Source organism: Falco punctatus, assembly GCF_963210335.1.
Source record: "Falco punctatus genome assembly, chromosome: 12".
Classification (NCBI taxonomy): Eukaryota; Metazoa; Chordata; class Aves; order Falconiformes; family Falconidae; genus Falco; species Falco punctatus.
Genome location: NC_137592.1, coordinates 1,724,601 through 1,741,807, shown reverse-complemented (window position 1 = coordinate 1,741,807; position 17,207 = coordinate 1,724,601). Strand labels below are relative to the sequence as shown.

Below are 17,207 nucleotides of genomic sequence, written 5' to 3'. Positions count from 1 at the left end.
CATTTTGCTACTTTGCATGTCTTTAGTGATAGTTTTCTCACACCAGTGGGAAAAAACCCAGCCCAACAACAGAACACCACAAGTGAGGACATTAGGTTTGGTACAAGATTTTTGTGCTACAGAAGCGTAATTTTCACTGGGTAATTTCAATAATATAATTTGCATTATGTTTCAATCAAAACAAACAGCAAGAACAGTTTGAAGATCTCATTAAAGCATAAATGAGCTTATAGACAAAAAGAATTTCTAGAAATCAGCAAATTCTTACCTTGCCTTGTTTTTCTCTGGGCAAACCTTGGCAATCCTTAACTTCATGACCCATCTGGTTACAAAGACTACATGGCTTGGGTTTATTTGGTTTAAATTCTTCCCTAATTATAGTGAAGTTTGGTTCATGTGTAGCTAACCCAAGCATAATCAGATCAGCTACCGATCAAAAGAGAAGAATAAAATATAATGAAGAATAAAAATCAAGATCTTTTTTTTTTTTTTAACAAAAAAACCCCAACACCCAGCTTTAAAAGCAAAGTACATTCTACCCTAAGCAAGTGCAAACAGACAGATGTGCTTACCCACAAACCACCCAGATAGTACAACAAAGTGAAAATTAGCCCTTCAGCTATGGACAGTGCTAGGTCCTTCCCCATACATTACACAGAACTTCCAAAACCAAAAAAGTACACTGGATTATTTACACAAATACAATGAAGCCCAACTCAATCAGAAAACAGCACAAGAAAGCTTAATATGACATATTGTTAGCAAAAGAGAACTCACCGTCAGCTCCACACAGACAATGATGAGTGTTTGGGTCATGGTTTGGTTGAGCTATACAAAAGAAAGTTACATTTAGTCAAGCAAAGTCAAGTAAAATAAATCGTTACTGACCATATCTTAATTTAAAACAAAGTATTTGCATTTATTTGAATTTTACCTCTTTGTCTTCTAATGTAATCCATGATTTTATGTTCACCTTCACCAGGAGCACTAGCATCAGACAAAATAACCTGCAAAACATTTAAATTATGTAAACAATTTATGCTGCCATAGTAAAAAACACGAAACTAAAACAACTTAGGTAGTTATATGGAATACTGAATCTAACATGAACATCTGAAATTCTACCTTGTAGTTTTAACTAAAATATTTTGACTCAAAATGAAATTATTTAAGAGTTTGGAATCAATGAATAGACCTTCATTTTTCTCTACTAATTCAAGGATGAAGCTGACATATTGTTTCAAATAATGACCTGGTAATTTCAGTGGTAACTAACATATCTGAAGTTTCCTGATAAATTGTCAGGGCAATCAAAATATGCTCCAGAGAACTAACAGATAAAGCACACACGCCCACTTCCCTTTAGATCTTCTAAACCTGCACATACCTGGATACATTACAACATTATACACCTCCTTACACTTATGTCCAGATGCACATTAGCGTTTGTAAAACTCATGTCTGATGGAGGGGAATTAAGCAGAGTCAACTGCCCTCTAATTAGACCGCTTTAACAGTCAGCTTCTGGAAAATAAACCAGACAGCTGCATCTGAGAAGATTGACTATTCTGCCCTCTCGTACAGAGCAAACACAGGGCTGTCAGAAACAAAACTCAGCAGATACAGAGTGGTCGAGGAACAGGAGACTAGTCCAAAAATACAACAAAACTAATATGTGTTATTTTCATTGCCTGTCATCTACTGTCATCCATCATTAGAATAATGGAGACAACACAGCCTACCTGAGGTAGCAAGCAAGTTAAAACAAGAAATAGTGAAAATAATACATATAGTATATACTTAAGACACTTTTCCCCAAAAGAAGAAAAAGTATTCCTGAAACCCTGTCTCCCATTATATCAGACTGTGGCTTCTATTATCAAATCTTTTTATTGCTCTTAAATGAAATCAAAACAAATGGTGCTGTTAAATTGTGTTATTAGGATGAAATTTATCACTGAAGTCCCAGCAGAATGTGCAAGTTGGTCCATGATTAACAACAGCACAGTGCCAGAAGAGGAGACAAATCTGTTTAAATTTATACTTTTCAATCGTATCTCAACCCAGCCTAATAGATCACCTTAATTTTCCTGAAGTACTAAACTGTGAAACTTACTGTCAAATTTTTCCACCCTGGGTCACTGTTCAAACGGTCAGCAATGTAATAGCGGAGACATTTAGCAAGATTGTCCATAAACTCAGTTCCCTAAAAAGTGACGGAAGAAAATATATTAAACCTTCATTCAGACACTGGCAATTGCTGGTTAAAGTGCAAGGCTACTTACCGGTGTAATACAGTTGCTGTCAAATCTCTCTTTCACTTCTTCTGGAGGAAGAATGCCACCTACAGCAATAAAAACATTTAACAGAAGTAAATCAATATGGAACATTAAAAACACTTTTGCATAATAAAAACCCAGATGGCTCCCCTGATAATAACGAACACTTACTGAAAATTAGTTTGTTTAAAAAAAACAACACTCCCCTCCCCAAAATTAAAGCAGCTCTTACCATTACATTATCGTAATCTCAAAATAAGGTGTTAGTACATTTACAAACATTGTTACTTCAGAAAAGTGATTTCACTACCTATTCTGTCAAAAGACTGTGAAAGAAATATCAAAGAAACTGAGCTTGCTAAATGACATAAAACATTAGGAAATAATCATTTTCTTACATATTCTCCCCTATGTTTCCACTATCTATTCACTTGGGCTCACAAACAGGGTTACATCAACTTCTCTCATCTCTGAGCTTCATAAAGGGTCTTCGTAGTCTCGAAATGCTACAGGAAGAAACGTTAAAAAAAGTCTTTGTCCTCCCTTTTTAATCTCTAAGTTACATAATGGCCATCTCGCTTGGGCTACAGCATTCGTTCTTCCTACACAGTCACCTGAAGTAATTGCTCCAGCCCAGACAGCATGCGTCAGCTACACATGCTCCTTTCACGTGAGTCATGTCACTGTCACCCTTCGAAAGTTGCACTGACTTTGTTTCCTCACCGAGTTTAGAGTTTCCACTGCCCAGGAACTACTCTTGCTCACAGTTCGTTATTCTTGTGGAGTAGTATTTTAATTTGATCCCTGCTTTTAAGCCTCAACTACCCTTTCACCAAACCCTAGAAATCTGTACTTTCATAACAGCTGGCTAGTTTCCCACTACTACACTTATCCCTGTTTTTCTAAAGGAACTAAGAGTACTCAACACAAATCTATTACAGGCAGGAGACAGCAGAAGAAAAAAAGTGGCATTTTGTTTTATCTTAGTTCTTAACTTTGGAAAACACAGAGGCATTCTTCTGTCGGCTTGCTATCCCCTCCTCCTGGTAATGCACATCTGAATATCCACTAAGCAAGACATCCCTTCCTGAAGTGTTCAAAACAAACAAGGTGACTCTCACTTGAAAAACCTCAGATATGGTCACAGTTTTACCTTTTGCCAGAATTTCTTGTCTTATTTTTTGCTTCTCTTCAGCAGCTTCCATGCCTTCCTTTGATGCTCTGAATCTTCTTGACCGCTGTTGATTCATTTTTGCACGTGGAGCCTAAAAAACAGTATCACAATGCTTAAATCAGTTATAGCATCTGGACAACGGCTTCCTTTCTGCTAGTTGTTTCTGGCAGCCAAGACCAGTCTTTTGAAATAGGCTAGTCTGTAATTATACAAGCATTTAACAAGACATCCGTCTAAACTGTAACTGAAACAGTGATTTCTGTTGTCCCTGTCTCACATCACCACTAGCTCTCAGGGCAGCGCAGACAGCTGGACACGTTTCTGCCTAGGTCTCTTAAGCTTCTCGGTGAGGTAAAGCCAACTGTACTCCCATCTCAGAACCCCACAAAGCTCAAGGATTCAAAGTTTCTCTGGCAAAATAAACGAAACTTAGTGACATGTATCCAAACCCATTATTTTTTACATACCTATCTTCCAACAAGAAACTCCTACATTTGTATTCATAACTCTTGAAAACAAAAAGACTACAGCAGACAGTAGTGAGCTATTATTTACAGCAGCTCAGCTGGGGTTTTTGAAAAGACAACATCAACATTTTGTTTGGATTACTTCTCCATACACACACGTTAAGAATTCCTGCACTCAAATTCACGTTAAAAAAACTTTTTACTTAATGATGCTCATTTTACCTTTGAGAAACTGAAAAGCCTAGAAAACCAGCCAAAGCTTAAAAGTCCTACCAGCAGTCTCTGCTAGACCATTTTGGCATCTCTCAGTGAGAATACGCAAGCTGGATAGAAAAATACTCAGTAAAGCAAAGTTTTAAAAAGGGTGGTATCTTTCATTAGACCAACTGATGTACTGAGGGCAGATGAGGATCAGGAATAGCAAAAGACAAGCTTTCAGCCTCAAATGTCCCTTAAGGTTAGCCTGGGAAATATTCCACAGCACAACTAAGTCACAGCCCATTTTAAGTGAGTCTGCTTCAATGGTTTTCTGGTCTTTCCTAGCCTGCAGCATGAATTATTACTAAAGCCACAGAACGGAGGAGCATTACTGTCTTACAGAAATTTCCTGCTTTTCAGAAACAAAGTTCAGACTGCAGTAGACTACATTAGCCAGCTCATACAACACTGTGGACAACAAACCCCATTAATACTTTTAATTACCTTCACCATAACTAAATTAACACAAGTATATAGGCAGATGGCATCTACCCTAATTTTACAGTCATTACTGGGAACTAAATGTATCAATACTTACTACTCCATCTATAGCCATGTAAAGAAGTCGCCTTGGTCTTACAATGTTGAAGATTCTGTCAATATACTCAAAAATAGCAACCATCATTTCATCTTCATTTTTGGGTGCTGGCCTAAAACACAGAGCGTTCAATTTAACATCTGAAATGCTATCCATAAATTCTATTTGTAAAAAAAAAAAAAAAAAAAAAAAAAAAAGCCTTACTTGTCTTCTGGATGTGTACAAGGGTGAATTATACCATTCATATCCAGATACAGGTTGTCAAACTCCACCTCATTAGGGTTAGGTTTGCTTGTATCAATCGGAACCTTGACGCCATTGCACTCTTTCGCCTGTGAATGCAGTTGAAACAAACACTGCAGTACTCGATTAGAGAAGTATCACAAATAACCAGAGGTATTAACGTACACACTCACGCTACCCACATAATTACCTGAAAATGCATGCTTACACTATTAAAATAGCACTTTGTTATTCAAGAAAGCAATTCCTTTTACTGCCAAGACCATACTGACTCCCTCGAAATTTAGCAAAGGGACTTCAAAGTTTATAATATGATGCTATAACCTTAACAAGATAACCAAGAAGAATCAAAGTTTTCCTGCTTTAAATGCTTAGTTTTTTATCCCCAGACTGATACATCCAAACAAACCTGCCCCTCTGCCTTTTCTCGCTGCAACCTGATATTTAAGTCACACGCACAGCTGGGGGAGACAGGGCAGTAAAAGTGATTCACCTACAGCTGACGGTATACTGGAGCCCCACTGATGACTGACAGGCTTCCCAAAGTACATCAGCACATCCTGGTGAGCAAAGGGCGATGAGATTTAATAAGAAAGAGGACTTCTCCCAAATTCCACTACACGAAGAAAGGAGATCCTTTCAGGTCCCACCAGCCAAACCTCCACTTTGGGCACATGTCTTTCTTTCCCTCATGACTATCCAATGCACCGAGATCCTCAAACCCTGAACTCTTCAACTCCTGTCTCTGTGTTTTTCTGTGGCTATATTTGAAATGCTAAATAAAACCCAGTCCTTACCTTCTACTTCCGAAAATAAGTAAACTTTTTACTCTAATGCTTCACTTCCTTTACCTCAGCACTTTTTCCACTGTCAGGCTGCTGCCTAACCAAGAAGAAACTCAGGCCACAGTGCAGACTGTAAACTCAGAGCAAACTTACGGCTGCCCTAAACCACCTACAGGCACCCATATTCCTGTACTACTCTGACATTCTTGAACACTTACAACAGGTGACAAAAAGTAAACCCAGAAGCACAAAGAAAACAAATCTCAGCTGAACTGGAAGCGATAAATAGTCCCATGTTATTTTTGCATACGCTGCCATGCTGATGACAAGTAAGTACCCAGGTGAAGACAACAGTCCCTCTGCCCCAGAGCAGAGACTGGAGTCAGCCCTGTAACACCTAGGCAAAAAACCTCACCCCCTTCTCTCAAGCTGTCAGAGCAAGCAGTTTTGAAACACCGGTGAGTGCTTCAAAGAGTGCCTCCTCTACAAGGTCCAGTTTTGTTTCCTCACCACACATTTGCCATTTTTGTTTGTTTTGTTTGGGAGTTTGTGGTGGTGGTGTTTTTTGTGGGGTTTTTTTGTTGTTGTTGTTGTTGTTTGTGGTGGGTTTGGTTTGTTTTCTTTTTTAAAGTTTGGTCAAACGGCAGTTAACAACACTCTCACAGCTATCATGAGTAATTCTACATTCTCCCTTCCGAAGCAAGACCACCAGCCAAACGTGTAAACCACTGAATTAAACACCAACAGCGTGGAACAGACATGAGCTGATCAAGAAAAAGTAAAATGATTTTCAGAGAAATTATGACCAAAAAGGTTTATAACATATCATAAAGTTGGAAAGAAGCGTATTCTTGAAGAGCTTGGCATAAAGCGAAATGAAGGGAAATGAATGTCATTTTATTACATGTAAGACTACAGTCACAGGATTGCATGAGACAGGAGGAAAAGATGTGGTGCTGCTGGTCCCCTCCTTCACATGAAACTTATCCACAGCCGATCAACCAACATCAAGCACTCCCTCTGAATTTGTTTGCAGACTTGCTGCCTGCTACTCATTAAATTAGTTTCCCAGGTCTGATACAGAGCTCAAACTATCAGATTCCAAAGGAGAAAAACACCAAAAAAACCACCTTACAGATTGTATCATTGACTTCCTTGCAATTTTCCTGCTTAAAGTATCATTAGAACTAGCTGAACTTGCCCCAGTCTTAAAAGGCAAAAATTAAAACCTTTAAAGCAAAGTAAGTCTTTATTTGGTATTCACATTTTTCACAGTTATAGGTGTATGCAGTTCTTTCAGGGCAATTTTGTGAAGTCATTTTTAAATAACTGAACACTAAGACCTTCTATTTCACTACTTTAAACCAGGTGAAATTTCTGCCAGTGTGCATCTTTCCTATACTATTCACCCAAACTAGTTAAATCCTGACAGATGAAACCTTGACCACTGCTTGCTTCCTTTTCTGAACTTTCTAGAACGCACAAACACAAATCACATGGTTTTGGCAGAAACCAACTGTCAGGTGCAAACACTGTACTGTAGCTTGCAGTTCTAATAAAGTTACTCTGGGCAACCAAGACCTACAGTTTTAAAAGAAGAGTATTAATTCTGGTTAACATCAGATAATGGGACGAGAAGCTTGCCTTGTGTTCTACTTGATCTTTCATCAAGCCTCTTGCCAGAGCTAACTGTGACTCAGAAGATATCAAAGGCTGACGACTATGTGATATGGAAAATAAAACTGTCCCCCTCACAGATCTTACTTTCAGTCTTGAAGGTATAGCAAAATAAGCATGATCTCTTTTAGATGTCTTCGAAAGCCATTCAGTTTTCATCTGCATACTGCTGTGTCAGCAACTTCACCATTATATTCTTGTAAACCTATCAGATTTTTAATGGAACAGCCTTGTAAAAGGTTTAAGTATCTGGTAGCGATATCTCTTGTGATATAACTAAACTGTTCACTTTTAATCTACAGCCTCTTTTGAAACCATTGAAAACAGATCTTCAAATATGATACTTTAGTTGCAGCTTTATTAATTCATATGAATTTGATTAAGAATAGTCTCTCCTGGATTTTATATTATTTTCAAGATCTTCCTCTTATTCTTCCTGCTCAGCTTAAGAAGAAGATTAATCAGATTTAAGAAAAAGAAATAATCTAGCATGGTAAGAGAACACGGATCAACTTTTTAATATTTCGAAGAGACAAGCTACTGGGAGATACAAAATTTCTGATTAGAGAGATTTATAGCAATCCTAAAATACACATAGAGCTGATTACATCGTAAGAGAAGTTTAAATTAATCTACAGTAAGACAAACTACAGCTTCTCACTACTGTCCTAGTATGCTCTCAAATTTATGACCAGATTTAAATATAAAAAAATTTAATGAATATGATTTATCCATATGCTGTCCTTACTGTAATTGCATCGTGCTCTTAAGTTGGAACAAAGCAACATAGATGAGGACATCAGGATCTGACATTTCAGCTATGGTAAACCTAACTTGGCCCAACGGAATCTGTTGTATCTCTTCATTTCTTTTAATAAAGAACATTTGCTGCTACAAGCCCAATTATTAAAGACCCAAAAAAAGGGACATACAATCACAAACTCAGTAGAACCAAAACTATATAAACCTTTATTGTACCTAAATATTTGAGCAGTTTTGATTGCATAAAGATTAATATAAGTTTTTAATAATTTACAAATGTGTGATGATGTCTCCTGCTCTTAGAGCAAACTATTTAATTGTTGCAGATTGCAGATACATTTGCTATTTAAATTATGACTACTTTTAAATAAACTGATCTTAAAGCATTATCCAGAAACAGCTGGACAAGCCTGCAAGACAAAAGTGTAAAACATCCATTCACAATTAAGACAAACCTGTAAAAGAATCTACTTTATATTGTCAAAGCTCTACCTGCATCCTGTTGATCAGAAGAACACTGCTTCAGAAAACAAAAACTAAACTTCACCTCGCGGTTACCGAGTGCCAAGGCTATCTTGCCAGCGTGGCTATAAATATGACAGACAACTATTAAAGCTGCTGCCTCCACAGCCTAACTGTACTGCTGAAACAGGTGTTCATTCACACACGTGAACTTTTGGCGTAATGGAGGAAAAGGGGATTTGGTGAATGAACGGCTTGGACCATACAGCCAGCTGTGATGCTGACTATAACCAAACAAGTTGTTCACCTCTGAGTTCCCTGCTTTGGTGGAAAGAGCTACTCAAATACGAGATATGTACCTGACAGCCCTCTGAACCAAGGGTTGCCCAGACGCTCAGAATAGGTCACATGAGAGATGGCACAAAACCCAAGAGTTTGGTAAAGCAACCAGAACAATCACTGCTAGCTGCCAACAGCTTATTCCAGAGCAAACACTCATACAAATGGTGATTAAGCTGCACTTGTAAACCCACAAACCACATGCTTCTATAATAGTTCCCCATGGAGCACAAATCCTCAGATTTTACCTATCCACTGGAATAAAAAAAAATCCACTTATTGCAGCTACAGGTAAACTAAACTTCACACATCATGCTGAGAGAGGCTAACTGAAACCACAATTGTAATAAAAACAAAAGGAGTATCTCACAGTTTTAACTGTGCAACATTTAATTAATCCAAATCTATGGTTCTGTTTCACTGCCCGAATCTGAAATGCAAAAACACTTTGACTGTAACAAGAACTGAATACTAAACCCGAACTGCCTGCCATTTGCATATGCTGGAATCTCGCTGAAGGCAGGCAGGTAACACATGCAGTCAAAACCACCCAACGTCAATACATAATTCAATTACTTAACTCTCTTTTCCCTTATCTTCTCTACCCTGCCTACACATTTCCATCTCCTCACACTACACTGTTTCCCAAACAGGAGGCATGTCTCTCCCATGGGACAGGAGGTAGCAAGCAGGCAGAAGCCACATCACATGCTTGGCAGCAGGGATCAAAAACAGTATTACAAAGGGCAGAACGCAGCTAGTACAACCTGACAAAAGACGACAGAATTATTTGGAAAAGCATACAGGAAAAAACAGTTTACGAAGCATGAACTCAAGACTTCATCTTCTTGGAAAAACTTTGACTAAGTTAACCCTGAAGAGAATACCTCGTCGTGTTCACTGCACTGTGAAGCTATCACAGCGCAGCTATTCAAATCCAATGCAAGCCTGTGCTGTTGCTGAAGGAAGACATCCCCATCCTCCCCATTACCTTCCACCTCCCACCACGTCCCTGAGGATGGCACAAGCCTTCACGTGTGAGCCACAAAAAAAATGATGTGCACAAAGCAACCAGCTGATCTGAGAACGGGCCTAGCAAAATATAAGGCAATGTTATTTCAAGCTGTGTTACTTCCTAGAGAGCGCTCCCCAGGTAACCATACAGAGCTCAGTGCTGGTGCGAGGGACGGGATGAACACCAGCCATCAACTGCAGGCAGTGACCAGCTGTAAGTCGGCCCAAAGAGAACTATATTGTCTCAACATTGCCAACAGAGACCTGGAGATGGAATGTGGTCCTCATGGACACCAAGATGCAAAGACCCTGGGAAGGAGAACTGCATGGTACGAGGAGTACTATGCCGCTCCCTGCTACCTGGGACTGAAAGGAACGACTATATAAGGCCGCATAACTGCTTTCCAGAAGATGGATCACAACCGCTGTCATAGCAACAAACCAGAAAACTTGAACTTCAGGTGAACTTTTCTTCATTATAATATCATTATAATACAAAAACACACCTCCTGGCCTAAAGCTACCTGCCTCTAAGGCAAACCACACCTCAGGCACTCCTCTTTGGACATGCTGGTAACCTTGCTCGAGAAGGTGGAGACTGGCAACAATCCATGGGCCAGAGGAGGAGCAAGGTGTGTTGTTTGGCATAAAAGATGGCTCCTTAGCAACCGAACTTTGAAGATCTTCCCCACCAAGGATCATGACAATCGGAAGAACCATAGGGACACCTTGGACCCGTGGCGGTAGCTATAATCCTCTTTCCTTTTCTTTGTTACTTTACCTTTTCTTCCCTTCCTGTCACTATCTATTACACGCCGCTTTACAGGCAAACAATAAAGTTGTGCTGTTTGATCAAGGCATAACCCCTTGGCATGGTCACCTTGATATTTTGCGCTTCAAGATCATAGTAAATGAAGCATCACGAGTCCACTGAGTGGACTGTGACACCAGCCAGCTCAAAGCAGTCAGCAAATTGTACCTACTGTGAGCTGCAGGTTAGTAAAGACCACCCATGGAGCCCAGCAACTAGGTCAGGACTAAGTCTTCATCAAAAAGCATCTTCTGGTGCTATGAAAAGCCAGATTTCAGAGGACGTCTTTGGGAAAATCAGCTTCATGTTTGGGCAGGAGATACTTCTATACTAGAAAATACCAGCAAGACCAAAAAAAGCTGAACCTGCTTAAGGTTAAAGAGTCCAATTACAGTTTTAATTTAAAATTAAATTAATTTAAACCAATTGTTTTAAGCCTTGGATGCAAGCACGACCTGCTGCGTTGTGAGCACATTAAAAAAAGAAAATCAGGCTAAAGGAGGAAGCTGTAGAAGGACTAATATATGATAGAAAAGACTGACAAAAATAATAAGATCTGAAAATGATACAATTGTGAAGTACTGAAAAGCTAGGAGAATGAGAGCCCAAGGAAGTGTATGACCATATGTACACCAAGACATTGTTTTAATCTTGTACAAAACTCGTGCAGCTAGAAAGGGACAGTTCAGTTTCTTCTCAAATGCCTCATTCCCACCCTCACCCTTGTGCTGGCACCAGCTTTCACACGCAGCACCACGGAGCTGATCTGCTTGAGAACAGGATGATCTCACAGAGACAGACGAGTTTCCAGACCCACAAGTTACCTTTAACCATTCACACTAGCATTTCCTTACTCCTTCCAAGACAGGCAGCTTCACTTTTGTTTTCAACAAGTCCTAAAGCTTCCTTCAGCTTGTAATTTACAAAAAAGTTGTTGAAAAGCCGGGACTACGAAGAACAAGCACATAAACAAAACAAGAACCAGCAAAAAGTATCCCCACTACCCGCTATTCGCCAGAAGTTTTACCAAACCCTTTCACAAAATCCACTTGTTTTGCCCGAGGCACGGCAAAGGCAGCGGCCACCATGCTCGGGAGGGCCGGCTTCAACAAACCGCCTGGGGCCTAAAAACCTGCCCGAGGCACCCGGCTTCTGCCCCCTCGGCTTCTGCCCCCCAGGTCCGCACCGCAGGGCACAAGCAGAGCAGCAGCCCTAACTTCTCCCCCACGCCGGCTGCTTCCAGCCAGGCTAAAAGCCCCCGGTCAAGAAAACACCAACAAGAACAAACGCAAAAAAGTAAAGAAAGAAACCCCAGACCGACGAACCCCACTCGAAAAGGCAGCGGGAGCGGCCGAGAGAGCACAGAGGGGCAGGAGCGGCGCCGCACGGGCAGCGCCCAGCGCCGGCAGGCGACACCCACCGCGCCCTGCCTGCGGCCCCCGGCCCCGGCGGTGGCCCCGACCCCGGCCTCCGGCGCTCCCTCAGCCCCCCCCCCAGCCGCGGGGCGGCCGCTAGAGGGGCCCGTCCCGGGACAGGAGGCTGCGGGGCGGCCCGCCTCACCTTCTCCTCCACACAGTTGACGATGATGGAAGGGTACTTGCGGCTCAGCCAGCGGAAGAAGGCCGGGACCCCCATAGCGGGCCAGGGGAGCGGGGGCGGCCGGCCGTGGCTCTCGGCAACTGCCGCGCCCGGTGAGGCAGCAAGCAGCGCTTCCGGGGACAGAGGGCAGCGCAGGGCATTGTGGGGGCAGGTCACGTGAGGCGCACGCGGCGCGGCCGCCATCTTACGGGCGGGCGCGGCAGAGCGCGCAGGTGCGGGGCTGCTGTGGCGGCCCCAGCGGGGAGCGGAGGGGCTGCTGTTCGGGCTGGCCCCTGCCCTCCTGGGGGTCCTTGCCGGGCCCCCGAGCCCTCCGGCTTGCAGGGTTGCTCCTTTGGCGCGTCGGTGATAGGCGGAAGGGAAAAGCCCGAGAGCAGTTTGTGGTCTGAGGTGGCACCGCATGTCACCCTTCTCTCAGGCAAGGCTCTGTGGGAAAATGCCCCTCGGTGAACGGCCTCATTAAAAAAAAATCACAATGGCATGCTGTTGTGGGATGGCTGAGGCAGAAGACATGAGAAAAATAATTCAGGGCATGGCCGCTCTGCTGAAGCTCGTGCTGTGGGGCTGCTCTCCGTTCTGGTGAGCCTGCCTCGCCATGAGGAAGTCGGACAAGGGCAAGGCTCTGGAAGAGGCCGTTGCCCCTTCGGGAGGAGAGAGGGGGCTGTTGGCAGCAGTTTAAAAGGAGCATCGAAACACTGGCAGGAGGGTAGGAGAGCGGGAGAGGCCATTGGGGACATTGGCAGCAGCAGCGAGCATAAAATTGCTCAGTGCGATATGTGACAGTTGCAAGAAGCAGCCTAAAGAACCCCCATCCCATCGGTTTGCCTGTTGCATAAGCAAATAGTATTAAGTTAGCTGTCTGACAATGTTGAAATGGAATTAAACCTTAAGGTATTAAACAGGATTAACACAAGGAAGATTCTGTGCTCCGCTGTGTCCTGTCACTACACACCAACTTCATTAGGAGGGCAGCAACAGGGGCGAGGACATGAAAAAAGCAGCCTGGAAATCATTAATAAAAATAACAAAATCTCAGCAGTGCTTATTGAGTCAACGCCGCTAATTTGGGGAGGGGAGAGGAACCTTGCTACCTTGCTAATTTGCTGTAGAACAAATTAACCCAATATTGTATTTCTCATTATTCTTAGCCTCACTTAGCTATTGTTAAGCCATTTTCTGTTGTCACTCCTCTTAATAAAATCTGTGACTTGAATAAATTTCCCCAGCAACTTTATATTGGCACCACATCTGTGGTATCAGCTAAAGATTGTCCTTTATCTGTTCCTTACAAAATGTGCCCTGATTGAAGTTTCCTCCTCCTGGAATTTAGTGTAGAGTAAGACAGCTTAGTATTAACATTTGGTTTGTATCGATGGGCAATCAGTTGGTTTTCTGATAATGCTTAAGAAAACAGAAGACAGTGGCACTAGCAAATGCAAATGAAATATGATCATCTTATCTTATAATTACTTGCGTAAACAAGTGCTGAAAAAATTAATACTGCAACAAACATTTCTCTGAAAAGTCAATCTATGTTTTGCTAATCAAAACTCAAACCCTTACAAATATCCTACATCAAAACTCATGCTGCAGAAACTTATGACCTGGCATCCTCAGTGGAGGAGCGTGCCTGGTACTTGCTAGATGGAAGCACAGCTCTTTATGAACAAGATAGGCAAGGCAGAGGCAGCTGAGCAGGAGGGCTGCTGCTGTGCCATGGTGTGCACCAGCAAACTGAAAAATATGGAGTCTTTTCTCGTGCAGGAAGCAGTAGCAGAAATCTGCCACTGAAGAAAAATAATCTCGTTGCCAAACAGGTGACAGGCTCTGCTTAACGTCCAGTTTGGAGTGGGGATGACCACCTTCCTCAGCACAACCGTCTCTCCTGGAAGTCCCCGCCAGCTCCATCAGCTTCCCTGTTGTTGGCCAGAGGCAGCAGCAGTTCTCTGCTCCCCGAGCTCCCAAATACAGTACGCTTCTCTCTGCAGGCTCCCGGAGTCAGGCTGCACGCCCACGCAAGCTCTGTTTCAGCTCACCAGGTGACGGCACTCATTCGGCATTTTTTTTGCCAGCCGCCGTGTGCTAGCTTGTTTTTGTACAGGGGCACGAGCTGAAGTTTCGCCTCACGACTGCGTACGTATGACATGCAAAAAAAGCACACAGCACCAAGTCGTTGCACGTATACAGCAGGAACAGGGGAAGACTTTGTTACAGTATTTCCCATAGATGAGTGGCATGCTGATTTAAATCTGTTAAGGCTGTATTGATTACAGTCCCCCTGTCCATCACCATCATCTGTCATCGTCTTCCAGCTGCCAGTATGACAGCTGTGAAGGAGCAGAATAAAGTTGACTGGCAGAATGTTTTGCATCTAATGAGTCTGTGCACAGTAAGAGTATAATAAATAACACTCTGGAGGAACTTGGCTATCGCTTAAACACCAAAAGGGAGATATTGCCTTAGCAGAAGCTCCCAAAGCCATCTGTCATCTGTCATGTGTTGCATGTCTGTGGCTGAGCTGGACTGAGGGAATGGAAAGCACCAAAGACTGGTGATGGGTGCCTTGTATCATGCGAGGAGATATAAAGTGGGCTGACATCAAGAACCTGGAATCACTCAGGAAGAGCTTAAAAGTACAAAGCACTGTGGATTTGATGCACCGTTACTGAGCAGCGAGAGACTTTTTCCACATGAACCTTGGTCTGACATTCACTGAAAAATCACCCAGCGATAGCCTGTCTGCAGCATGACATATCGGTGAGCTTACATTTAGCTGATGGCTAGGACTGTTGGGAATGAATGACCACGGCTTAGGGAAGATCAGAAAAAAGCAGCAAGGAGTGATGATCCAGGCACTGGCCCTCAACACGGTGGGTTCAGACATCAGTCCCTGTACAGGTCTCGTGGGTGACGTGAACAGCCTGCAGCACACAAAGCCTCCAACGGGCTGTTGGAAGACTACTGAGAAGCCCCTAAACTTACCTGGTGGTCCACCTTGGGCAGCAGCATGACAGGGCACTTGCCCTTCTGGTCATATTGCCATCATGTTGCTTTCAAATGTCAAAATTTGCAGGATGGTCCTGTGATTACCCCGCCCTATGGCTCCAACAGCCAAGTGTTGACTGAGGCTGGCCATTGCAGTGAAGAGTTGGGAGCTGTGCCACCCTCTCCAGCAGCCTGGCACAGAGGCTTCGCGTGGTCTCCTGTCCTCCTCCTCCTCCTCCACTCCACGCACCTCCCATCCCTTGCCCCCCTGCCCTGACTGTCGCACAGTACAGGGACTTCTCTGTCAGGCAGCGGTCCCACAGGACACGGGGAGCTGGTGTGGTAAAAATCGGGAAGGGCGGGAGGATCTTGGCTGTTTTTCTGGCTGAGACCATATCAGCAAGCCAGCCCCTGAAGGGAGGGGTCGCAGGAGCCTTAATCCAAAAATAGCCTGTGGCCGAACGGGCACGGAAACCCTGGCACAGTGTGGTGAGGGGGACGCTGGAGCCTTCCGTCAGGTCCAGCTTTAGTCCTTCAGTGGAGTGCAGCTGTCTTGCCTGACATCAGCCCTGGCCATACACTCACCCCACCCCTTGTGCCGCTGGTTTTCTGATTGTTGGAGCATTCGCTGCTGCACCATTGCCAACGCCACGCTGTAGACCACAAGATTCAGCAAGCCAGCAGGCATCTGCAGTAAGGGTTTCTCCTTATTTTCAAGCCTTCTGCGAGCCTTTATTTCATATTCTCGAGCTTGTCTCAGAGACTACATGCTCTCTTTATTAAACTGAATATTGTTACCATTTAAAAATTGTTTTTGATGGACTGGGTCCAGAGATTGGTGCCTATATTCAAAGCTGCAGTGCTGCTTTGCAGCCGAGTTTAATTGGGGTGCTGTTTTTTGCTTTTGAACTTATCATAATTATGAACAGATTTTTTTTTAATATGTCCCCTGGTTTCTCCCTTCGAAAGAAAATCTCATGTTTAATGAACTTAATTTTAGATAAAAGGAATTAAAAGAAGAAAATTAAAAATGCATGAAGCTCCTGGAGTCATCCAATTACTGTGATGTCCACACAGCAATGCCAGCGTGGATTTTACAAAGCAAGTAAAAGCAGAAAATCACTGGGGCTCGCCACATGTAGATGCTGCTCTGTTCCAAAATGTGCTGAATTAGAAATGTACGTTTTATGAATTTCTTCTTCTTGATCTGTTGCAGAAGAAGATAAAGATCAAACATGCCAGCCCTCCCCGAGCAGCATATGTATGCATACCCAGAATGCTTGCTTTTTTCGAAACCACATCTAGTTCTGCAGGCAAAATATTAGAATACATATGAGCATCGGGAAAGGACGGCCTGTGTGTTCACAGTGCAACCACAGCAGCGGCCAGGCTGGTTCGAGGAAGCTGAGCACTCTGTCACTGCTGAGCAGCTCGCAGAAAAACAGAGACAAGGCTGACCTGGCCATGAATACTGCTGCCAGTTCCCGATCGCTGCTGCCAGCCTCCTCAGCCCTGCCATGCGGAAGGGTTGCAGTCAGGGGCTGTGTCCGGTACTGTCCCTGCTGTTGCCGGGCAGATGCTTGCTCACTGTGAGCAGGGGACCGCAGACAAGCGGCTCTCAGCAGCGAAGAAACGGGACAGGCACCGTATGTAGGGACGCATCTCCCTGCTCGAGGAAGAGGGTGTTTTACAGACAGCCCAACCCTCCAAGGTGATCACGCTCAGGCACCGTGCTAGTCCACCCTCTCCGAGATGCATCTCGGGACCCATCTTCAGTTATTCTCTGAAACAAATACATTGCAAAAAGGCTCAGTCTG

At 43.3% G+C, this 17,207-nt stretch overlaps 2 protein-coding genes across 4 annotated transcripts in view; both read right to left on the bottom strand.

Annotated features, from left to right (window-relative positions):
* Window positions 1-12,534, bottom strand: part of XRN2 (5'-3' exoribonuclease 2) — a 52,509-nt gene extending 39,975 nt beyond the window's left edge. The window contains exons 1-9 of one of the 3 annotated variants that reach the window (XM_080407780.1): window positions 12,370-12,534; window positions 4,921-5,072; window positions 4,717-4,828; window positions 3,433-3,544; window positions 2,286-2,344; window positions 2,117-2,206; window positions 935-1,007; window positions 778-828; window positions 269-426 (exon numbers count right to left, since the gene is read on the bottom strand). In XM_080407780.1, coding sequence (XP_080263906.1) covers window positions 269-426; window positions 778-828; window positions 935-1,007; window positions 2,117-2,206; window positions 2,286-2,344; window positions 3,433-3,544; window positions 4,717-4,828; window positions 4,921-5,072; window positions 12,370-12,444 — 882 coding nt within the window. In that variant the 5' untranslated portion in view covers window positions 12,445-12,534. The remainder of the gene's footprint in view (window positions 1-268; window positions 427-777; window positions 829-934; window positions 1,008-2,116; window positions 2,207-2,285; window positions 2,345-3,432; window positions 3,545-4,716; window positions 4,829-4,920; window positions 5,073-12,369) is intronic. The other 2 variants (XM_080407778.1, XM_080407779.1) reach the window with 2 other exon arrangements.
* A 91-nt stretch (window positions 12,535-12,625) lies between these two features.
* The window catches only part of KIZ (kizuna centrosomal protein), a 55,539-nt gene continuing 50,957 nt past the window's right edge, over window positions 12,626-17,207 (bottom strand). Inside the window, exon 15 of the mRNA XM_080407793.1 lies at window positions 12,626-17,173. The gene's annotated coding sequence lies outside the window, so the exon portion shown is untranslated. The remainder of the gene's footprint in view (window positions 17,174-17,207) is intronic.